Raw genomic sequence first — 25,469 nt, forward strand, 5'->3', positions numbered from 1 at the left:
GTGTGTGTGTGTGTGTGTGTGTGTGTGTGTGTGTGTGTGTGTGTGTGAGAGAGAGAGAGAGAGAGAGACGCAATTAAAGTATAACACACAATGCCTCATTGAACAGCAGATGGAGCTGTCAGCCACATCGCTCTCATTTGGCTCCATTTATCTTCCATATACCTCTCTGTTTCTGCACCTTACACCCTCACATTTCTCTGTATTCTCTGCATATGTGAGCTATCTTTTTCTGTGTTGCCTCTCTCAGTTTTGGCATGTGGTGACAGAAGCAGCACTTGTCACTTCAAACCCCCAGCCCCCACCCACCATCCCTCAGTCACGACTCTGTCATAGAGATGGTGTGAGTCATAAAACGCCAAAAAAAAGGAACACAGCACCAAACTACATCCTAAAAAAAATCCAAATCCTAAATTTTGCTCTTGCTTTGGCCATTTACGTGTTAATCATTTATTTTACCCTGCATCTGAATAATAAGTTAATGTAAAATGTTATCCACAATAATTCGGCTGTATACAGAATAGAATTAAATAGAACTAAATAGAAAAAATAAGAGCTCATTCATTCAAATCCAGCTGTGCTGACGGGGATGCGCTAGTGGTGTTGACGTCAGTCGTTAGGCGGTCACACAGAATGCCTGTGTAGAATTACGGCGAGCGCGCGTGCGTGTATGTGTGTAAATTTTGTCCTTGCTGCGCGCGACCGTTCGGTTGCCTGGGTCAACACACGAAGGACTTTGATATCAACACTGCACAAAGTACACACAGCGCTTACCGTAAATAAAACGGTTCCCGCTGTTTGTGTGTGCGCGCGCGTGTGTATCATTGGCGTATCCGCGCGACACCCCTCTCTCCACCTCCCGACGTCACCGCTCTCCATCACTCGTTAAGGGCTCCGGCTACAACCAGCGCTCACACAGACGTACGCGCGCGCACAGCCGCTAGCCAGCAGGCTAACTACCGTTTCCTCTTTCCCTACCGGCGGTGCGGTCGTTGCGTTCAAACTGTGTTTTCCCGGTGTTGTTATGTGAAGACGTGACTCTCGTCGAATAACGGAGAATATTTATCTGCATCTCTTCCTCGGCTGACCGGGAGCCGCCATGGAATGCCGCGTCCTGTCCATACAGAGCCATGTAGTCCGGGGATATGTGGGCAACAAGAGCGCCTCTTTCCCGTTACAGGTAAATACAATTTGCATGCACCCGTTTTCGGACAACGAGCGACCAGACGCTCGTTATCGGACACGACCCTGTCTGACGTGTTTCACTGCCCTTTGCCAACAAAATCCGACTGCGGCACTCTTATCAGCGCCAAACAGGAACGTGTAAATGGCTAATTAGATGGTGGAAAGTTAGTACAGTCTTGGATGCGTTTATTTATGGCTCCGGTTAGTTGTAATTTCCCAGCTGTGAGAGTGAAAAGCGGACATAATCGACGGCGATGTTAGATGTGCAACGAGAATCTAAAAATAACTGTGTAGTAGCCCAGATATTGAGGGACAGCCGCGACGACAGGTGTCGTGCATAATACCCCCCCAAACCTGTGCATCCTTATCAGAGATGGGAATGTTAATCAGCAGAGGTGTTTTTTTCTACCAGCGTCTTCGTTATCTGCACATTTAGCCACCAAATGAAGAGGAAAGTCGTTATCTGCTAGAGAAATTGCGGCGCGACACATGTCATTGAGGGTGTCCGATAATGGAGCAAGGTGTTCTTCATCATAATCCGTGGAGAGAAAACACGAGGCTGTATATTTAAGCTGTATAAAAACGTGTAGCCTACCAGTACTTTTTGAATGAATCATCCAACAGTGATCAACAGCCTGAGGATTTGCATACAAAACCAGTGCAGTTATAATATGTCCTATTATTGTCATTACAAAACAAATATCGCAGTGAAAAAACCCTTAAACTATACCCTGCTTTACTACAATTTTAAAGTCTTCCTTGTGAATTGGATTGCACCCCCTGACATTAGATTTCCTTAAGGAAAGCAAGTGTGAATATTGAGCCAGAATTAAAATAAAGAAATGATTGGGCATGATTTTCAAGCCCTTTATTTATATTGATATAGCTAAAAGTCATAATCAAAGTATTAATCTGACTGAAGTAATGCTATAGAAGTTTTTGATCAAAATAAAACTTAAGTAACAGGACTCCTTGTGCAGAATAGCATACGATACATTAGTGCATCTGCTGGGTACCTTTTCTATAATAATACTGCATAATATACCTTTATATTTCTAGTTTCAATTCTGGAACATAATAGGTAACCAAAGCTTTAATATAAATGATGCAGAGTATCATTTGTAAAATTTAAAGTAGTAGAAGTAGAAAGACCAACAACACCACAGAACAAACCGCAAATGATGTGCAAGAACTTGGTGACAATGGGAACAAAGAACTCCCATTTACCAGGAAAATACCTCCCGCAGAAATTGGCTCAGGAACTGGAAACAAACAAAAGTGTTTGTCTCCTGAATCCAAACTGGAAGCTGCTTCCACAGCAGAGGATCCTGATCGCTCAAGGCTCTGCCTTCCATTCAACTTTTGGAAACTGTAGGAACTGCAAATAAGCCTGCAGTCTGGAAAGAGGCTGATATTGGAGAAATATGGCCTCTATTTGAGATCAAGGCTTTTCAGGGAGAACTTGATAATTAATAATTACAATAGGTCAAAGTAGATGTAACGAGTTTCATCAATACAAAGAAGGCAAATGAAAGAAGGCAGTCATAGCTATTAGCTGCACCACGTCTCATCATTCACAGTAATACTGAAAATTTTATTTACATGGTTATACAGTGTTATATCAGTGGTACCCTGATATAACACAAGACAAGCGCACACATGTCTGCAACTGAGAGAAATTTAGTAAAAGGGTAGTTATAATAACAACAAGGACACAGTTAGAAAGACACTTGGAGCTGTACTCCAAGTGTCAGGAAGAGCAAAATGGATGTAATTTACTGATGTGGTTACATGGTGTGGCAAAGTAGGGCTTTAGGAAACTGGTTGAAAAGCTTGACCCAAGATACACCATCCCGGGTAGAATATATATTTCATTTTAGTTTTATTAGGGACAAGCTATTAATTCAAAATCTCTGTTCACCTGAGTGTGTAACAGGTGAAAGAAAAATGCTTATTGCTGATACATTTAGGTTGTTAAATTACAATCATCTACCTGATGAAGGTCAACTGGACTGGAACCTTGTAGTTTAATAAATGTATTGGTGGTAAGCGACACCATGAGCGGGAACTGCATTTAATTGTTTTGGTGAAATGTTTTTATGTGACATACTTTTTTATTAAATTAAACAGTTGTGTTATACTTTTACTTAAAAGTCAGAGAGTTTTTATATCAGCAGAAATACTGTTATCACAGATTTGCTAAAAATTGTAAGATAATTTTGTACTTGATGGCCATACCTGGTTAGACACCATGATTCCATGATTTTTTGGGCTAACTATGATAGTAATTGCTAAGTAGTTTATTAACGTACCACACAAAAGAATTGAGCAGAAGTACTACGTTACATCCCACCAGTAGTCCTATCACCATCATTGAATAGTGTTAAGTATTAACAGTACTCAAGCCCAATAGGGAGGTAAAAGGAAGCTGGAAGTTGTCTTAATCACAAAGTGTTGCACTAATGATAAAGGTTGTAGAGCAACTTATTTAACAGTGGGAACAACTTTGCTGTGACAGAGTTTTGTCTGATAACAAACCACATGCTGTTTAATAAATGTAAAATGAAAGTTTAATGCAGCAGTATCTTGTACTTAAGATGTTTTGAAGAAAAAAAAAACTAGGCAGATTAATAGCCTGTAACTCAGAAAGTCTTCGTACTGTGAAGGTAATTTTTTTTGTAATGGTCTTTGGATATCATATGATATATAACATTTGTTAGCTGATCATAACAAATGTTCAGCTGGTTCTGAATTGCTCAGGTCGGACTTTTTTTTTCCAGATTCATAAAATGAAAATCATTTCATTACACATTATAATGTGGCTGCCTCATCACAACATTGGAAAGATGTTGGTTGGTTTGGTGTCCTCGTAGCATTTTGTTAGAGTTATTTATCTAACTAGGATTTCAAGTATGTTAATTTCTTTCCAACTTTATTTCTTCAGAAGTTAAGAAATGCCATTGTACAATTTTCTTGTCAGTTTCCCTGCTTCTTGTGAACTTGGCATTTTTTATCTTAAATTTGCCTTTTTGTACATCTGCCATTTTTTCTTTTTTCCTAAGAAATTTTCCTCTTTTGTTTCACATAATGCACCGTTTGAATCTAGAGTCTAAAGTTGGTCCTTTATAGTTAATTTGATATGTGAGACCTAGAGACCTAGTGTTCTTGCCATCAACTGACAGTGAAAATCTTTTCCTTTAGGATCTCTGATGTTTACAGTATATCACCTTTATTTACTGTATAGCACATTTAAACCAGGACATAGGATGATGCAGATGGATTGCTTTGAGCCTGTGATTATCTTGATTACACTGAGGATGGTTATAATTTTAGTGTGCCAGTAGTGATGCAGTCAGTAGTGGTAGTGAGGCGTTATCGGCCAACAGTACAGTACATCACCCTGAAAGACTGGAGCTTGTTGTAAGAAGGTTCAGGTTTATTTTTAGCTTGCATTACCCCAGGGTGAATTTTGCGGTTATCCCAGTGACTTGTAGGCTTTGATGCATGTCACCAGAGTCCAGTAGAGACACTAATGTTCAACTACTACGCCTGGTTAAGCCTGTTTATACAAGGCTAATACTAAAGCAGTCTTAACTAGTGCAATGTAAAGTGTACTGTAAAAAATTGTCATTATGGCTGCTTACAGCTTAGGTGAGTAGGATCACTGACACTTGTCCCTAAGTTTTCAAGACTGATGTTTTGGATTCATGATAAACGTCTGAATAGGTAACAAATTTGCTGGGTTGTAGGTTGTTTTTTTTCTTCAGTTTCTCCTTAATATTATTTTATAACACAACGGTAATGCAGCGTTAGCTGAGATGCTCAGATCCCTCTCTTTAGCCACCTCCATCAGCTCATTTGGGGGGAATACTAAGGCATTCCTTGACCAGCTGAAAGATTTACTCACTGTGCCTGGAGTCTACCCTGGTGCTTCCTGACAGGGCATGCTTGGAACACCTCAGCCCAGGAGGCATCCTAGTCAGATACCTGAACCACCTCACCTGTCTGTTTTTGTGATTGGAGCATTACTTTCCCCTTTTGAATTGCCTGAAACCAACTTAAACTCTTTCATGGCCTCACAAAGATCCTCCCACATGCATGTTTTTGCTTCAGCTGCTGTCAGAGCCACACTCTTAGCTTGCTGCTATCTGTCAGCTACCTCTGATATACCTCCGGGTAACCAAGCCCAGTACAACTCGTTCTTGAGCATGATGGATCCTTTCACCATCTGGTTTAGGGACTATTTCAATAACAGGCATCCACTACTTTGTGGCTGCAATTCTGTGCAGTTGCCTCGGCAGTGGAGGTACAAAATATGGTCTATTCAGTCTCAATGTCTCTGATATTCATTGTAATGCTTTTGAAGTTCTGCTGAAGGTGGGAATTGAAGATTTTGTGGACCAGTGCCTCTGCCTCTGCTGGATTCTCTCAGTGCACCTGCACAATAGGTTTAGGTTTGGGTGCACCAGGGCTGTCCACTATCCTCCTCTGCCACCTGATCCAACTCACCAGGTGGTGATCAGTTAACCGCTTAGCATCTCTCTTCACCCGAGTGTCTGAGACATATGGTCCCAGATCTGATGAAAGAATTACAAAATTGATATTGTTCTGCAATGCAGAGTGTCCTGGTGCAATAATTAACACGCTCATGCTTGAACATGGTGTCCATTATGAATACACTGATAAGCCTTGCTAAGAGAGCCAGCATTTGTGTTAGAATATCAAGAGTCTGCAAGAACATACATTTTCTAGGAGCTGCTCATGGTGCCAGTGTGTATAATGAGTGTGTCTGGATGGTGATTGCGGCAGACAGACTGTGTGAATGAACCACTGCTGATGCTTGTGGACATAAGCAAAAATTAATTAATTAAAAAAAGGGCAGTGTGTTAAATTTAGACTTCAATGGAAAACCCACAGGTCAATGAAGGAGAAAGTCTCACCATGCACAGTAACAACCATGATTCAGCTGGTGTCACAGATCAGAGAGAAGAAGATGATGATGGTGATGACAATGATGTCAGCGAGCGTGCCGGGCATCCCTCTCTCTTGTCACGACGGAGAATCTGTGGCATGTCAGCAGCCGGGAGACGGCAACATGAGAAAGCAGGGCTCTGATTGGCTGCCACAGGATTCCTCCTAATGACGTCAGAAAAGATGGAGACAGGCTGCCTTAAAGTTAAAGCTTCAGCTTTCACATAGAAACAGCATTCAAGGGCACTGGCACCCTCCATAATATCAAATAGCGATTTTTTTTAACATTAAAAAATAATGAGTACATATAAATTTTACATCTTGATTTCTTTTAAGTGCCAGAAGTGGAAAGGAATAGTTCTTTCAAAAATAATGTCCAGAGTAACTGCACAAGAGAAGAGTGTAGCAGTTAAAGTGGAATAAGTGATCCTTATTATAAAACTTTTAAGTTATATCAGACTTTAGTGACATGCACCCACAGGTATGGGCATTTCCAAATAGGGGAGAAAAGCTGACTTTTATTTCTCACTCTGTTATATAAATCAAACTGAACTGAACAGTCATTGCAGAAGGATGGTGCCAGCGAAGTCACGATGCAGTAAAATTAGCTGTTGTGTTGCCTCAGATGTGATGAGCCAGAAGTGCAACTCGTTAATTGAACTCGTCTTTCGTCAGCTGTGAAAGGGGCTTCCTCGCAGGGGGAATTTACCAAAAGCTTTTCTCCAAGAAGGCAAAATGTTAAATTTTTTTTAATCTGTTAAGATCCTCGCCTTGAGAGAAAGCTTTCCCGTCAGCAGCGGTGCAAACAGTCTGTCAGTGACTTGAGGCCCATGAATAGAGCACGGGAAGATGTGACCTAAATAACATATTCTTAGACCCACCCATGTACATCCGCTGTAAATACACGGTTTTGCATCAACGGCCAATTTGGATCCACGCTGAGGCAAAAGAACACGCTGCGATAAATGTCAGTGACAGTTTGTGTAGTCACAGCAAAGAAACAGATGTTTCCAAACAGACGGGAGGTGATAGGCTGGAAGCTCAAAATCACTTCTGAATTGACTGAAATTTGAAAACTGAAGCTGAAAGAATTCCTAAATGGTAAAATCCAACCTCATCATGCATTTATTGACCACACCCACTACTACTATGAGTAACAACAGTCTTATATCTTGAATAGGATTGAAAGTAGCGTTATGCTCAAAGCTGCCATGTTTTTTTAGGTACATGCAGTCCAAAATGCTGCAAATGTTCTGCATATTATTTTACATTGATATTGAAACGTTAAAGTTATGGGGCAATTGTTTATTAATTTTCTTATAATGTAAAAATAGCAAACAACTTATTGTGAAAGTTACATAAAATGAATGAGTGTTTATCAGAACTGAAGCACAGACTTCTTGGACAGCATGTACTTTGCAGTAAACCAAAATACTAGTATGATATTTAGATTAAAAATATACAATAACAAGTCAAACAGCAGCAGTTGTTTGATTATAGAGAAACTGCAGTCGAATTTGCTTTGGTCAGTAATTACAATTTGGATTATTTTAACATTAAAAACTGTTTTTTAAGAGGGGGAAATAGAGTGTTTGGGGTAGGGGAGTCAGGGACATCCAGTAGGAAGTTAGTCCCAGACTAGCAGGTGTTTTCGTCTGTAAAGGCAACTACTGGCTCCAGGTAGAGAGACAGAGAGGGACACCAGGATGTCCAGACAACAGTGGGCTTGATCCCTTTTGGAAATCTGCTCTGTAGCTACACAGGGAGCAATTTTCATTGCCACATTTAGCCATTTACCTCGCTTTATTTAGGAAATTTGTATTAAATATTTTGGCAAGGCAACGATCACTTGAGGTTTAAAGTGTAACATGATCACTGACAGTCCTGTAAGTTAGGACAACAGAAGACTCTCCTTGAAGGATAATGCAAATATTAATATATCAAAAAAGGTCATAATTCATTCAGTTCTGTGTGCACAGGAGTGTAATGTGACTGCAGTGAATTGTTCTGCATGTTAATCGTGTTTTCTGAATGCTTCACGCTGCTGAAATAAATACAGTGTCCCACCTTTCAGAAACCCGTACAAGGTCAAAGTTAATATCTACACTGTGTTCCTGGGTGGGTGGAGGGGCTCTTCTCTGAAAGAGGATTCTTGTATCTCAAAGTCACAGTCAGTTGAAAAGAACAAAGACCTCATTCACTCTGCCAGCTTTAGCTCAATTAAAATAAAGACATTCAGATAACAATTAACTCAGCACGTGGATGAGCCATGTGTGGGTGTCTCTCTCTCTCTCTCTCTCTCTGGGGTAATTTATAAAAACAAATCTGTTAAGAAACAGAGAGAGTGAGGACACCACGAGCTGTTTCTTGCAGATCTGTGTGCAGACTTCAGCAGAAGTTACATTTAGACGATGTCTGTATATCCATCAAGGTTAAATGAAGTCTAACAGTGTGTTTCTTTTTCCCTCCATTGCAGTTTGACTTTTTCATGTTCAACTTTACAGTACTAAAGTATTTTCAGCTCATTATTTTGCAGCTTTACTATGTTGATTTAATATCACAAACACAAAACAAAGGCACTGAGGCTATCTAGTTAGCTACAACTGAACCGCCAAAGTCAACCTGAGAAGGACTGTTCTTTAGTGAGCCTTTGCATTAAAAATGACAAATGACTATCCTCTCTTTGAGGTTGACTTGACACAATGGAGAAGTAACACATTATACATTAAACTCAATCAAATTGTTCACCCAGAAACCAATGTGTCTGCCCTTCTGTTCTTGTTCTGCTTTCATGAAGAAAATTAACTTGGTTAAGTCATCACAGATAATTTCTCCCACTGCTCAAAGGTGGGCAATTACTGCTTTGCCGCAACCAATAAACCCTTACTTGTGGAGAAAACTCAGATTAAATATTTTAATATGCAAACCAAACATGGTGATGGAATCATGACGATGTAATGACCATATTTCTAAATCTTTTTAATAATTGTTCTAGTACACTGCCAGTCTGTCGCAGGGCTAACACAGACTGACAAACAGCCATTCACACTCACATTCAGAATCACCAATTAACCTAACCCCCCCTAACGGCATATCTTTGGACCGTGAGAGAAGCCAGAATACATGCAAACTCTGCACAGAAAGGCCCCAGCTAGATCAGGACCTTCTTGCTGTTAGGCAACAAAGCTAACCACTGGGCATCACTGTGCTGCCCGAGGGTCCAACTCCTCCACAATGAAAGCATCAATATTCCAGCAATGTTCCAGTTAAGACATAATGCTCTCGGTCTTTGAAAAGATGAAAGCTTTGTTAGGAATAAGTATATCTCACTAATGTCATAACCTGGTGCCTCACACATCATCACCAGTGAACTCCTTGTGGTACCTGAGACACACCAGCAGCCTGAGACTACAGAATGAAGTCTTTAAAACACAGCCAAGCTGTAAAAGTGTGTTCTCCTGATATCTTCTGACAACTGTTTTCTTTCTGTGTCTTCTGTTTTCAGCTTTTAGGGTTTGAGGTGGACTCAATCAACTCCGTCCAGTTCTCCAACCATACAGGTCAGGCCACTGACTTAGCCTGTGTATCTCTCAGTTCGTGCGTGCCTGCTTTATGTGGGTGTGTGTGAGTCAGTCAGTTCCCTCGGTGTCGTGATGAGGTGTTGGCGAGTGTTAACAGACATGGTTCCCTTCGAGGCAGCGACCGTGCCGAGACTGACGACTCGACAGATAAATGAGTTTCTGTGGAGGTCAGCGGCTGCATGCTCAGACACCAGAACAGCTTGGAAACACAGATATAGCTGCAGGGAGATGAACGCCATTCACATTTTATACAAGCTCCATCTCTGTCTCTCTCTTATTGGACATGATGCTGCTGATCTGGTGCCATCTCTATTCTCTTTAAGAAGAATCATCTAAAGATCCCATTTCATGAAAAATTCATTTTTATACTTTTATGAGATTTTTTTAATATGAGCCGTGAAAATCTGAAGTTGCTTAATTGGCTCTCCAGTAAAACTGTTTTGTTTTTTTACATCCTTAAGCTTATTAGCTGTATGTTAAGGGGTTAAATAATTATGAAAGTTTATTGATGACTCTCAAAGTTTAAAATCTAATCAGTATAATTGAAAGAGATGTGTAAAATTTCTGCAAAGGCGTACTTGTGACAGAACTAATTTGATTTGAAGGAACTTGTATGATTGCAGTGATGATGCATCTTGTTACAGAGATGATGCAGACATCGCCTCTGGGCTGTCTGCATCATCTCTCTGTCACATTTAGCCATAATATTTGGATCTGATTGCCAGACGTGAGTGAATAATCTGCACCGTGTCTCCTTTGTCGCACTGATGTGTGGCCCCACTTCATGGAATCCAAGCTAACTGAACCTGAAGAATGAATCAGCTGTGAAAACAAACATATTTGTCCAGCTGTTGCTTGTTGCTTCATAGTGGAGTCAAGAAATAGTAGATCATAACAAAGGTTTGATTTTGTTTGTGGGTGGTAAACTAATTTATCTGCATATCTGATTTCACGTGACCTAAAAGACAGTGCGACCCCCTCGTGTTATGGTTTAATGCAACCGATTCCATACGGTTACTGCTGACTTAGCTGTAAGCTGAAAGTCTGATTGACGAGTGAACTGCTTTGAAGTCAGCCTCAGATTGTTTTGTACGGAGTTGTTATCGACACAGATAATAGTGAGCTTAAAAACAGTGAAAGTGACCTGTGGTGATGTTGCAGACTGAGGCTAAACATAATTGTAGGAGTTTTTGTAGGATAAGTGTCATGTGGGCGAGCCTGGAGCTTAAATGTAGCAGCAGCAGATGGTGGTATTTATATTTGCCTGTTGCAGCCTTTTTCAGTATTTTCAACTACTGCCTAGGTCACGTTTCATGACAGACATGTGAGCTTTAAAGAAAGTTTATGTACCTGAGAGGTTAGATTCAACTTAAGTAGGCTTTCTTTGTGTTAGCTGGTTCAAGAAAACCCCAAACCCACTGAGATTGATCTTTGTAAATAGCTATTTAATGTCTATCTTCTGTTTCTTTACCTTTTTCTGTGTCCTGCTTTTGGGTCCTATTGGTGCATATATAGTGAAATCTCACAGTGAAAAATTTGAAGCCTTTTTTTGGTTTAATTTAGATAACTATCACCTATAGCTCACGAAAATCAGAAATCCGGTTTCTCTTTAGAATATTTCATAGGACATACAAAAAATAATTTACAAAAGAGAAATGTCCAACTTCTGAATAGTATGTTCTCTTATACACTCAGTACAGGCTGGAGCTCCTTTACCGTGAATTACTGAATCAGTGTCACCTTTTTCATTATCACTTTCTGGATGACATTGGATAGTTTTGCAGGAAAAGTTGAGCCAACTCCAGAATTTTCCACACAGTCCTTCTGAAATTAGTTTTTTCTTGCATTTCTTGTCTTAGAGAATTACTGGAGTTCAATTTAAACCCTTGGGGACGAGTTAAAGCCAGGAGTGAGTAATCTAATCACAGGTTGTAAGCTCACTGTTATTATCAATCCACTTGCAGAGTAGACAGTGATACAGCTGAGGACGGTGTGTTGTGGAGAAGAGAAGAAAAAGTCCTCACATCAATTGTGGGATTCTGTTTGAGTGACCTTAACGCAGAAATGCCTCAGACTTTAATCAGATCTTACATTTGCAATTTCTCAGAGGAGAGTGTGTAATTTGGTGTGACATATTGAAGAAGACGTTTTCATCTGAAAAGGGAGAGAAGAGCGGCTGAGGAGAGGGGCAGAGAAGGTGAACAGAGAGGAAAAAAACTGGAGAGAGGAGAGAAAATGAATCAAAGAGAGAGATGATGGAGAGAGAGACGCTGGGAGCGGCCATGCGACGCAGCAGTAAACAGCAGCGGGCGTTGGGAAATTGCGACAGCAGCGTGACGTCAGAAGCAGCTCTTATCTGAAGGCCTGCCTTCATTTTGCCCTCCCTCTCACGCACACACCACTCTGACTGCTCATCTCTTTTCTTAGCCCCCTTTGGCTTTCTCCTGGCTTGTTGCTTAGCAACCAGAACCCCCACCACAACCACGTGACCTGGCTGTGACTCACCTGGAGCCACGACGTCACCAGCTTGCAGCAAACCTGTCATGTGCAGACAGACACCCTCCACACTGGCTTATATGCTTGTGGCCACTTCACATACATGCACACCTGTATACAGTATTCAGCACATGCTGAGGCAACACACAAACACAGTGTGTGTGTGTGTGTGTGTGTGTGTGTGTGTGTGTGTGTGTGTGTGTGTGTGTGTGTGTGTGTGTGTGTGTGTATAGTGTGTAGTGGAGCATGTACGTCTTTGTCCTGCTGCTAGCCTCCACTCTGTCCCTGTCTAACCAGATACTGTGTCTGCAGGTATCAGGTCTGCTGTGTGTTTGTGTGTGTGTGTCTGTGTGTGCGTGCATGTATGTGTGTGCGTTCTTCATGCAATTAGATTCAAATTCTGGGTTGTGGGGTAAAGACATGTCTGGGGCACAAAGACCTTCTCAGGAATTTATGATCAGGGTGTTTGTCTTATCCTTTGGATGATGTTTGCAAGGTTTAATTGAAATGAGATATTAAATGTAAAATCTTGATATGTCAGTGAATAAGATGTGATATAATGAAACATTAGATATTATGAAATGTGGGTAGAAAAGTTATCCTGTGTGTGAACCCTGAAAAAGACTGAGGGCATAGACACAGACAGGAAGGGAGGAATAATAGGGAACAGTTGAGCCTAAGCAAACATTAAAAAATACAAATAATAAAGGAGGAAAGAAAACCACACGAGGGTCTGACCTTCAGAATAAAACAGGAAGTAAACTGAAAGAGGGACTGGAGCAAACTCACACAGAGAGAGGCTCGACTAATTAAAGTATCATTGTACAGTTTTCTAATCACATCACGTCATGTTTGATTCTCATTTAAACTTTCTTTGATTTACTTGTTGTGAATTGGTTGAAAAGCTCACATTTCCCTGCAGGAGAAGTGTGTTTTATCCACTGGTCTCTTCACAGCAAACACAGTAACATCTCTCCTGTGCTTTCTGAAGGATATTCTCACTGGAAAGGTCAGGTCTTGACAGCAGATGAGCTTCACGTTCTTTATGAGGGGATCAAACTGAACAACGTGCACCACTATGACTATGTTTTAACAGGTGGGTGTCCTACTTTTTCACATGTACCGCTGCTCAAAATGCAGATATCTGGACAGTTTAATTTAGTTTAATCAGAGTTGATTTTTAGATCCCCCTGAGGTTAAATTTAAATAAGTTCCTTGCAGTCTTCTTACTTTTTTTTAGCATCATGTACTTGTGTGCCAAATGTAGATAACACATGTTATCTACATTTATCAAAGCAGTAGATCAATTTTGACCACGGGAATAAAAAAGAGATAAGAAGTCACAATTTTCTTCTGTAAAAACTTTTTAAGGTAAATCTGAGAATCGGTTTGGATTTAAGTAAGTTTAAGTTCAACTGGGTGCCATTATTGAGATACAGAGCAGTTTAAGTTTACAGTTTTTAACAGAAATCAAAAAGTATAGTTAGTTATGAATCTTTTCATACACAGCCTATAATAATTTCTCTGCTCTGTCTCTTCCGTGTGTGTGTGTGTGTGTGTGATGTCTGCAGGGTACACCAGAGACACGTCCTTCTTGGAGATGGTGGTGGACATTGTTCAGGAGCTAAAGAGAGCCAACCCCAACCTGGTGTACGGTAAGCAAACACATGGTTTCACAGAGTGAGAAGGGCACAAGAATCACATTAAATGCAACAAAAGATCCACTGCTGTGACTGAGCATTTGGCTGCAATAAAGCTTTAACCTTTGTTACCTTTAGGAAATTCTTGCAGTTAGTAGAACTGCTCAGTTATGGCAAAAACTGCAATCAGATTGTTTTGGTCATACTTTTAATTAATTTTAAGAAAAGTGTCTTTTTACTGGGGATTTCAACTTAAACTTAAGTAAATAATTCAGAGGAAAAACAGGTTTCTTTTAGAGTGGTAGATGTGGTGGAGGACAGAGTGGGAGGGACAAAAACAACCGCAGCGTCCTTCCACAGGTCAGTCTCAGATTTATCAAGATGAGAGGTTTGGCTCCTGGGCTGAATGCTTTTACATTCAAGCCAAGCCTTCATTATCAGAGTTTAAACACATTTTTGGTGAGGCAGCAAAGGCATTTATTATTTAACCAGCTTATTCAAAGTAGATCCACTTCACTCCAGGGATGACTCTGTAGCCTGAAGGATTTTTTTCTCATGTCACACCACTCAGTTTGACTCAAATCAAGACTGTTGCAGTTTTGCCTGTGGACACTGTAATAGTAGATATACAGTGAGACTTACTGCCTCTGCTCAAAATAATAAGAAAAACATTGGGTTTTGCACAATGTGTTTACCTAAGCACTTATAGAAGATCCTGTGTTACATGCTGCTGCTGCTGCTGCTGCGAGATGCTTTTGAATGTTGTCATACTTTAATAACATAGGAGAGCAGTGACTGTAAGACAGCATGGGTGTTTTATGGAAGTGAGAGTAATTGTATGTGTGTTTCTGGTTGTATTACACATATTTATTTGTCATATCAGAACATTACTGGATGTTTAATCTTTGCCTTATTAGTTCATTATTTCATCAACATCTTCCCAGTAACAGGTTGTACATTTTTTACTGCAGTTAGAAACACATGGAAACATTTCAATGTGACTTTTTTGTGTGGAGAGTGGGGATTGGATAAAAGTCTGATTGGATAAGTGGTTAAGAGGATGTATGGATGCATGGATTTATGGATGGATGTTTGATCAGATCAGTTCCAGAGTTATAGCATAGTTACCTTTCAAGACCTGATGTCCAACTCCACCCTCAGAACTAAACTTACATTTTTGCCTTCACCACAGCAGAGACTCCAATAATGAAAAAAAGTATTAAATTGGTCATTTCCCAAACTGATATGTAATAAACACTATAGCCCAAAGCAGGGTCTCCAGGTCTTCTGTTTTAATACTTTAAAAATGGATAATAGGTTTTTCTGTCAGTCTCATTCCCAGCTTGGATGCGCTCATCTCCAAATCCACTTTCATGCCTCCCATCACTGCAGTGTGTTTATGTAATGCGCTGATTGCTGGTGTGCTCTCACTCTCAGTATCTTTTTGTCGTTTCAGTGTGTGACCCCGTCCTCGGAGATCATGGATCTATGGTGAGATTACTGATTATTCGTGTACCCTGTTGTATGTGTGTCCATGCTGATGTCTGTTGTTTTTAAGAAGGAATTTTGTGCCTTTCAGTTTTGTGTGGGTGGGATTTAGTGTGTGTGTGTGTGTGTTTATACAAATATATATATTTGTGTTCGTGTTCTGTGGGTGTGTTACAAGACTAATTTCTCATGACAGAGGGATTATTGTGATCTGACAGTATTATATATACACAGTGACTCACTCTGTGTGTATATATATCTACTGTGTGTGTGTGTGTGTGTGTCTATATTGTGTATGTATTACATTATGCGGACAGTTTGTGTTGATCATGTAAAAGCATGAAAACAAACATCAGAGAAAAGCTTTGTATTAACTCTGCCCACAGATGAAGTCCTCTGTGTTTGTGTGACTCTGTTTCCACAGTATGTTCCTCAAAATCTTTATCCCGTCTATAAGAACAAGGTGGTTCCTGTTGCTGACATCATCACTCCTAACCAGTTTGAGGCTGAGTAAGTAAAAGTGTTTTCAGTCTTGACAATTTGACGACTCTGTGACCATCTGTTCATTCACCTTCTGATTAGTAGACTAATATCACTGCATAACAAAGCCTTATATTATTGCCAGAGTTTAGTTTTATTTATATAGTGCCAGTTCACAATGGTCATTGTCTCAATGTGCTTTATATTGCAAGGTAAAAACTAGATGTTGATCATATGGTCACCAATGAGCAGCCCTTGGTGACAGCAAGAAGGAAGAACTCCTTTTAAACAGGAAGTGAATGCATTACTTTAGTTCCCTAGTAAGAACATTCATTGACATGAATGCATTCCCAATCCTCTTACAGGTAAGTTTAATCATCACAGCTTAATTCCGAACCCTGATCCCTAAGTTAAGTGTAATCTGCAAAGTAATAATAATGTAATGTAATAATGTGAGCAAGTCGGTCTCATAAAGAGTGTTTTTATTTCATTTTATTTATTTATTGCCTGGTTCCCTGACAGTGACCGCTACATGTGAGCAGATGCAATCACACACACATTCTGTGAGTCCTTACAACGGTCCTCTGCTCATGTCTGAGACAAACTCTCCCTGAATGGTTTTGTAGTTGTTCTGATTTTCTGAGTATATTGGTGCAAACGGTCTTTATGTAATGCCACTTATGTTACCTAATACTTCCATTTTGTGGTCCCAAAAATACATCTTTGCTCCCCTTGTATCCTCTCTTATCTTTCTTGTTAATTTTTCCTTCCACACTTTATGAGAATCTCTTTTATGTATTCTTAATTTAAGCACTGTAAATCCAAGATGACTTGAGTTCTTTGAAAATACATTACTTTAATCAGTTACTTATTTCCTCTCTAAATATTTCTTTATAAATAGCGGTTGTGTAAATAAAAATGGATCCTTTCTTCTGTCACTGTGTATTTAGTAGGGCTGCATGATTTTGCATAAAATGAGAATCACGATTTTTTTGCTTAGAATTGAGATCACGATTCTCTTTTCCAGTATAAATATTTATTGCACTTATTAACTGCACATCAACTTTGTAACAGTTGAGACTGAACATAAAAACAATAAATAAACATAAAAACAACAAATGTCTCACGTTTTGTTGTTGCTGCAAAATGTTGTACTGCTTGAAATTCCGTCTCCACCGTTGCTCGACGCTGCGTGTATAGAGCAGGTAGTGCAACAATAGAAAAATAGTTGCGGGACGGCACTGTGTAGCGTTTGTCTAGGGTGTTGATCATTTTCCTAAATCCCTCGTTTTGCACAGTGTTGATGGGAGCCATATCTTTGGTCAGGTGATAAGTGATAGCCTCCGTAATTTCTTTGTGCCTGCGGGAGTTCGACGGGTATAGGGAAGCGCTGTATAAGGTTCCCGTTATTGATGTTTGGGTGGTTGACCGGGACGGATTTTCTCCTGTCACTTTCTCGTCATCCCTGACGTGCTCTCCGTTGTTTTTTCCCTGCTAATTTTAGCAGCCAGCTTCTGTATCACGTGGTATAAGGCTCCGCCCTTGTCATTTGTTGAGCAGGAAGAGTGAGCGCTTGTTTTCATGCAGATTACGTCCCGGATCAAAATGCGGTACAATCGTCGTCGTCTTTTTTTTTTTTTTTTTAAATCGTTGTCATTTGGAAATGATATCGCACATAAGTATGAATCGAGATCGCGATTTTCTAACGATTAATCGTGCAGCCCTAGTATTTAGCACTCCTCTATACCCTGAGATCACACAGTGAGATTGCATCATTAGAGCTTTGCTGTTTTTGGAACAAGCTTAAGTCTGATTCACGCTCCAGTTCAAAGGTTATACCAGCAGGAGAGTGCAGAATAGGGTTAGTGCCATTCAAGTACAGTAATGATTGATTAAGTCGAAAATAATTTGTCAGCTCAGCAACAGAAGAAAAAAAATTCTGACAGTTGCTTTGATCTTGTTTTTGTAGTCTGTTCAAACTGTTTTAGTGGTCCATTATCTGTAGGTCATGGACCACGAGATGGACCCAGGCAGAGTGATTAGTGCATCCTGTAAAGCAGCATAATAGCCTAACAGCTAACATTAGGTACAGTTTTAGCTTGACGCTATATATAATGATCTTTAAAATACACAATTCGAATAATTTGGAACTTGAAGCATTTTGATGGAAACTGCTAAATTGAACCTCTTGTTAGTCGGCCTGCTCGTGGAAAAGTAAAGATGGTGGTTGAAGCCCAGTCCTAATAGTTTGCATTATGTCATTCGCGTTCTGTTTGTTTTCTCATCACATTAATAAACATGAAACTATTTGAAAACCTTTTTGAATGTATATTAGTGTCTCTATAAGAAAACAATTTTCTGCACTAAGTCATTTAACGTGGTAAGATTTAAAGCCTTATTTTTACCTCCTTTATAGTAGGACTCAGTGGACCTAACAGATGAAGCCATCAGATTCTTTGTTATATATTCTTAAAAGTGTAACATCTGCTGCTTAGGTTTTAAATGACGTTTTTATGATCTCCACAGTCACATGTGAAGTTTTTTTTTTAACCCTTACAGCCTCTTTTTTGCAGTAATATTAAGCAGTTTAAGAATCTCACATCTGTCACAGCTTTATTGTGAAGTTACTCCACCTGCTGGTTTGTCTGTATGCCTGCAGAATCAGACTGAATCAGGTTCTGTTCATGAAAGAGTCTTGATTTAGTGTCTTCAGGGTCTTTGTTGCAACTATGTTTTCACACGTTATTTATTTTGCAGCTGTTGTGATTGTTTGCTTGTGTTTTAGATTATTGACGGGGAAAAACATCAGCACAGAGAAAGACGCTGTAGAGGTAACATATCTACTTATCCTGTTTTTCTTCTCTACATGAACATTAGTTCTTGCTGTAAAAGTAGAGTTTGTCTTTTTGCCTTTTCCAGCTTCATACTTCTGTATCTCATGTTCTGATTGTAGGTAATGGACCTCCTCCATGCGATGGGCCCAGACACAGTGGTTATTACGTCCTCTGATCTTCCCTCTAGACTGGGAGACCGCTTCCTGGTGTCATTGGGCAGCCAGCGTCATGGTAGGCGACAGGATTAGGAATGTAGTTTGACATTAACTCATTCACTGCCATTGACGTCTATAGCCGTCAATGGCAGTGAATGAGTCAATGGGTTTAACTCATTCACTGCCAATGGCTGGCAGTGAATGAGTTAATACAGGAATTTAACCTGTTGTGTGTCTGTTGTGCTGTTCAGTTCGTCCAGATGGCAGCAGGACAACACAGAGAGTGCGATTAGAAGTTCCCAAAGTGGATGCTGTCTTTGTAGGAACTGGAGACTTGTTTGCTGCTATGTTGCTAGCGTGGACACATCACTACCCCACTGACCTAAAGGTACACACTCACAAACAAACACAGAAAAACTGTTTGGAGCTCAGTCCAAAGTAACTGAAAGTTTGAGGAATAGGAATATGGTGGAAATACAGCTAAGTAAATAAAAGATAAGGTGACATATTTGAAGTCAGGAAGAAAAAAGATAAATTACTGTTTTGTTTTTTCTTTTCTGTCTCTCAGACGGCCTGTGAGAAAACGTTTTCAGTGATGCATCACGTTATCCAGAGGACCATATCCTACGCTCATGGTGAGAATAACAGAACTAGTTATCAGCGTCTAAAGCTTTCCTTGTTTGAATTTCATGAACAAAAACACTAACAATTATGTGAAATCAGTTTAAACAGCGTCTTACTTTAGAGTTTCAAAAAATTTTGGGTGGTAAAAATAAAAACTAGCAGTAATATTTCTTACCTGTATGGGTCCTCACTACAGCAGCTCATTGATAAAGTCTGGATTTCTGCTCCTGTTGTTATCAGTTACTGGCTTCTCCTGCATAACTGCTTTTAAATGCGTTGCATGAATGGCAGTTTGTTCATGACACCTGTCTTCAGATTCCAAACTTTGCACAATCAAACTTTGCGGGTTAATTGAATTTTGTGTGACCCTTACCTGCCCCTCTCGCCCTCAGAGTTAGCAGGTCCTGGTCGGAGGCCCAGTCCGCCCCAGCTGGAGCTGCGGATGGTCCAAAGTAAAGCTGACATAGAAGATCCTGCCATAGTTACGGAGGCCACAGTCATATCCTAACGTTGCCCACCCATAAGACTCATACTAACCTCTCCATCCATAAATCTCTCAGCTCCTGTATCTCGGTAAATCTCTCATTACTGTAAACCTTGACTGTCATTGCCTAACTTCAATAACTCATCATCCAGACTCCTTAAACACCTTAGTATTGTAAACCCTTTAGTCCTTTAACCCTTTGAAGTCCTCAGTGTCCTGATCCCTAACTTAACCCTTAACCCTGTTTTGGAACCAGAGCCATGGATAGACAGAAGGTTTGGTCAGGGTATCCGAGAGGACTTTGCAGCAGCTCTTTAGAAATTTTTAGGGCTCTCCGGATGACTCAGATAGGGAACTTCCACAAGCACAAAATGTCATATGTTAAGGTTAATGAGAGTGATGGCTTTAAAAAAAAATCATCCAGTATTCAATCTTCTGCACGACAGTGGAATTGATTTGGAGCTGGTAAACTGAGATCTGGGCAAAATTCACAACTGTTATAGAAAACATGGGAGAGGTTTTGTCCTTGGAGTGCTGCTAGGATAAGTTAATAGTCTTACCTCTGGTTTAAAATAATATTTTACCTTTTTTAAGTTTCATAAGACTTATTAATAAGTCTTTTCAAAAAGTTCTCATGGATAACTTGATAACGATCTCGGGTTTAGTTTCTGTGGCTTCTCTTCAGTCTGGCCTGGTTTTTTGCCCCTGTAGCCACACTGAATAGTGATGTCAGTGTATTTGGATGCACGTCAGTCTATTCACAGTGACCCAGCTGCTGAATAACAGCTCTCGCACAGAGTTAGACTGTATTTGTGGTGTTAGTAAGGGTCATGTGTACGTGCAAATGTATGCACGTGCACATGAAAATAGGTGCACCCATGCTTTCTTAAAAAATAAAAAAAACAATAAAGAATGCAAACATTTTCATGGTAAATAGCAATAATCAGCTGCATCTACAGGCCATCCTTGTTCTGCTCTGCAGTGAGCTCAGCGTAGGAGCAGTAGAAACAGTTCTCCACCTGCTGCAGGTTCTGATTATTTATTTAAAATTATTTAATTAGGAAATGATGTAAGAGTATCTGAGTTTACTGGGACTAGATGGCTACATAAACCTTTCCCAACAAGTAAAGACATGTAAACTCCACAAACTCCTGCATGGAGTCAACTCCAGGTCCCTCTTGATGTGAGAAAACAGTGTTGCCAAGGATACGGCAGACCTCTGGGTCGAAGCTGATTTTCAGAGCAGAACAAGAATTACTGTCAACAGCTGACTTGGAGTACGCATGACTGTGGGACGAAATCTTTTTGGTGGATGTAGTTGAGTAATGGAACGTATGAACCTACATGGAACACATCACGGATCCTGGATCTGGCGAGTAAGCCGGCTGATAGAGGAAGAAAGGCTTAGAGGGTCAGGGTTAGGAGTGACTTACCTTTCATCCAAAGAGCGAGGCAGTTGTCCACGGATAAAAATTGAAAAATGAGTTGCAAATTATAACCGGGCAGGCCGCCCAACTAAAGTCTCTTTGTGGAACCACTGAACAAGTTCTCCAAAACTCTACCTCAAAATTATTAAACTTGCCTACTTTATTGCTCTATTACTGCCACCCTGTTAAACTGGCATATTCTGTTTATTTCTGACAGTGTTGCACTCTAGAAGTGGTTCTCCACACCTGACACCAAGTTGCAAGACTCTAAAGATCAAACACTGTTTTTCTATGGCTCTGCCCACCACTCTTTTAATCCCTTACCCGTCTTACAGCAGTGATGTAATGGTGACCAAGTTTAACCCCTGAGATCTCTTGAAAAATATAAGAAAACAAACAAAAAAAAAACGCACAATGTATAGATGTTGTACTATAACTGTATTGGACCATCTGTATGATATCTTCTATCTGATCTGTCTATTGGACCATTGTGTTGATGCTACTGTACTATAGACTACACGCACTACAATATCACTCAAACAGGAGACGTCCGGGTTGGTTGTGGCACTCGCAGACGCTTCAGTGCCTCTAGTTGTTGTCACCTGATAGTAACTGTCTAAAAATCATAGTGTATAGTTGAACCTTTTTCATCTTAGCACAACATGAAAAAAATGGGCAACCCGAGCTGCCTGAGCTGTCCCCAGCTGATTGTAGACCACTCAGAAATTGGCCACCTCAGTGCCAGAACCAACCCACGTCACGCCGGACGGCTGCCGGCCCAGCTCTCGCCCAGAACTCTATATCTGAAAGTTGAGCCACTGAATTTACTGGAAGCCTCGAGTAGTATCGATAACATCTACAAGCTCTGTAAACTTTTATTTTTAAAAATGAGCTTTTGATTCCCATCACACTCCACTGTGGTCTCTGTCACGTCTTAATCTGTACCAGAAACCTGAATTAGTCTGTGCATGTGCGTACGAGTTCCTATTACCTTTATGTTTAAAAGTAGTCATTAGGTGTGTTATGTAGAAATAGTTCTGTTTGTTGTGGGTGCAGTAAAAGTAGGTCGAATTTCAACCAAATGCTGTGAGTTGAATCTTGAAACGAAAGATTAGTTTTGCACTAAACTAATACAGTTAAGTCGTTAGTACAGCTTAATCTGTTCAAACAGTTTCAGTTAAATCATCATCTTACAAATGTCACAATATAAACAATTTTCCAGAGCCAAAAGTGATTAACAATAAATGCGCCCCAAAAATGCCTCTCTAATTTTTAGTTGTACAAAAACACATAAAGTCAAATGTCAGGGTTTCAAAATCAGAGTATCAGCTTTTGAATTACATTAATATTTGTTATAACCAAAACCAAAACCAGTGGTGGTATTATAACCTGTAGCTTTTCCACAGTGGAACGTGATGGGAAGGGTGAGAGGAGAGCAAATGGCGACAGTGGTCATGAGCTGGTTTCAAACCAATGATGTCGCAAGAACTTGGGATGTGCCTTAGCCCACTGCGCTACAAGGGCACCACAAGAAAGGAGATTTCAGTTTTAAATTACCTCCAGAATCTTTTTTTCTCCTCAATTTTGGAAAGTGCAACCAAATATTCAGAGGCTTAAAAAAAAGAAAAAAAAACAGCCAGAAGCCATCAGTGATCCACCTGAGCTGGATGTAAGGTTCTGGGCAAGTCAGTGTATTTCTGTACTGCTGTTGTTTCTCTATGGACTGTACTGTGATACTGCCTTAGGAATCTAACATCATAATACCACAATACTACTCACAGAGAGGAGGAGGGGAGGGAAGGAAACATGAGATGTCTTAAATGTAGGTAAATGTATGTTTATCTTGTTTATAGGGGTGCAAGGGGCGGAATTATTGTCTGGTTTACAAAATTGCAGAAAATTGACTCTTTTAATTCCAACTAAAAAAATGAAACCCAAAAAATATAAAATTCAGTAAATATTTATAAAACAGTATTTTTTTTTCTTGGTGAATGACTAATTTGAAATTGCAGCGTGGGTCAGATTTATTAATAATGATCCAAAACTAGACAGAAGTTAGAAAAAAACAACTGAATGAAAGTCACTTTATGATGTCATGGAGCTCCGTGTGTATGCGCACTGCTGAGAGAATGAATGCAGAGACTTTGTGAGCTTTGCAGTTTGCATTATAAAGCAGTCAGTGATTTACCTGCCTGCGAACCTCAGCACAAAACAGTTTTGTTCACAACTTCTAGATCTCCACCTGCACCAATTGCGTACACATCGTAACGTCTTCCCCTCCAAAAAATGCAACATTCCTTGTGAGATTTGTCAAAGCCCCACAAGGAATAAGTAAAAAATAAAGCATACAAACAGTTAATTAACCGTTTGCAGTTAATTAAAACTCAGATTGTTAATAAATCTGGCCCTAATTGATTTATCATTTGGGAACTGCAGTGTTGTACACTTGTGCTCAGAGGTAATCTGAATGCACCTCTTGGACAAATAGGTGGGAAAAACGATCTCATTTGTAAAACACTTTTGTACCAGTACAGTTATATTGTGTCACTGTAGCGCTGATTGTCATATCAGTAACAGACTTCACGAGTCTGTGCATTTTGCCAACCGTCTTTCAGCTCTGCTAACAAACCCGACCGCTGTAACACTGGATCTAAACGCATCCACCTGTTGTGTCTTTGCTCGTGGGAGAGTGTGTGTATGTGTGTGTAAATGTCGTTTATGGTAACAGGGTTTCGTGTGTATGTGTGTCTGCGCATGTAAAAATGAAAGAGCAAATACATGGAAAGAAAATCTGCCAAATGTTGTGGGATGAAGAGGAGGGGGAGGTTAAAAAAGAAAAGGAACGCTTTGGTTAAAAGATGAGGAGGGGAGGAGAGGTGTGTTCAAGAGGACAATCACTCCCTTAACCCCAGCTGAACATTTAGAGGACTGCTCGGAGAGGGAACTGAATCCTAAATGTTCCCTTGATGCCTCACTTTGCTTCTTCTTCCTTTACATCCTCCAAACCTGCGCAAACCCCTGCAGTGCCAGTTCTTCTGTCCGTATTGCTAGTTTTTAAACCTTAGCCTTGCCGTGTGCGTGTTCGTTAGATGGTTAAACTGTACTTTCACTGTTTCTGCTGTCACTGCTTTGTCACGCCGCTGTTCCCTGTTCTCAACGTGCCTCAGTGTCCATGTTGTTGCTGTCTGTCCTGCTCACGCTGCTTTCAGTAAGTCCAACTGCTTCAGATTCCTCCGTTGAATTTTGAGTTGGTTAAAAAAACAAAAGACGCGGGTTTGGTCTCTGGCTGCTTGTTCATGGTAACTGTACACGGGTTGAATTTTGTAGGCAGCAGGTGTTGCTAATCTTTTGAGGTTTTTAGAGTTTTGAGGGGGTTTTGTTCACTGAATCTGGTTATTATCATTAAAAACTAATTGCTAGATTTTAGATTTTTTTAAAAATGTTAGTTTGTGTTGAAATACACCATTTTATGTGTTTTAGATGGAGGGGTGATGTAGCCAGTGAAGTCTCGAGTTTATTGAATTTAACTGACATGAGACCAAACTGGAGGCTCAGACCATCCAAAACATTGAGGTTTACACCTGCTACTGACTTGCTTCTGTTTGTGGACCGTGTGTCACGTTTTTAAAGTTAACTGCAGATCAGACGGCCGGTGAGGATTCTGAATGTTTCACTGAAGTGAAACCCTGTGTGATTGGATCCTTTGTCTCTCTGGCTTACGTGGTCATGTGACTCATTCCTGCGTGGCTATCCATGCTCTCCCGTCCTCACACCCCAGCCTCCCCTCATCCGTCTCTGTTTAGTTATGAATTGGCTGCCATTTAAAAACTGCAACAGCCCACCTGCTTGTGCCACAGTGGTCCTCTCCTCCTCTACATCCACAGGTTCAACTCCACCATCTTTTTCTTTCCTTCTGTTCTCGGCGGCCAAAACAAAATGAGGAAATGTAATAATCATTGTTTGGTAACTGTTTTTAGTGCTATGTTTTTGGAGCGTTACGAGTATTTTCTAACATGTTACAATAAAAGATTGTAGTGTACAAATTCACATTTATAAATATATATATATATAGATATATATGAGAAATGTATGTTCTAATGCAATAAA

At 40.1% G+C, this 25,469-nt stretch overlaps 1 protein-coding gene across 2 annotated transcripts; it reads left to right on the top strand.

Annotated features, from left to right (window-relative positions):
- Positions 1-48: 48 nt before the first annotated feature.
- pdxkb (pyridoxal (pyridoxine, vitamin B6) kinase b) lies at positions 49-25,469 on the top strand. 2 transcript variants are annotated; one of them, XR_014280412.1, is made up of 12 exons: positions 49-1,177; positions 9,659-9,713; positions 13,222-13,326; positions 13,802-13,885; positions 15,327-15,361; positions 15,783-15,868; positions 18,624-18,669; positions 18,792-18,903; positions 19,079-19,215; positions 19,396-19,462; positions 19,844-20,024; positions 21,580-25,469. XR_014280412.1 is itself a non-coding variant. In XM_082556707.1 (11 exons), exons 1-11 carry the CDS (start codon positions 1,097-1,099, stop codon positions 19,957-19,959), a joined length of 924 nt encoding a protein of 307 aa, XP_082412833.1. In that variant the 5' UTR covers positions 49-1,096; the 3' UTR covers positions 19,960-20,854. The 2 variants fall into 2 exon arrangements, 1 of the variants encoding a protein (XP_082412833.1); XM_082556707.1 differs by lacking the exon at positions 21,580-25,469 and having other exon boundaries at positions 19,844-20,854.

Source organism: Aulonocara stuartgranti (assembly GCF_965226115.1).
Source record: "Aulonocara stuartgranti genome assembly, chromosome: 13".
Classification (NCBI taxonomy): domain Eukaryota; kingdom Metazoa; phylum Chordata; class Actinopteri; order Cichliformes; family Cichlidae; genus Aulonocara; species Aulonocara stuartgranti.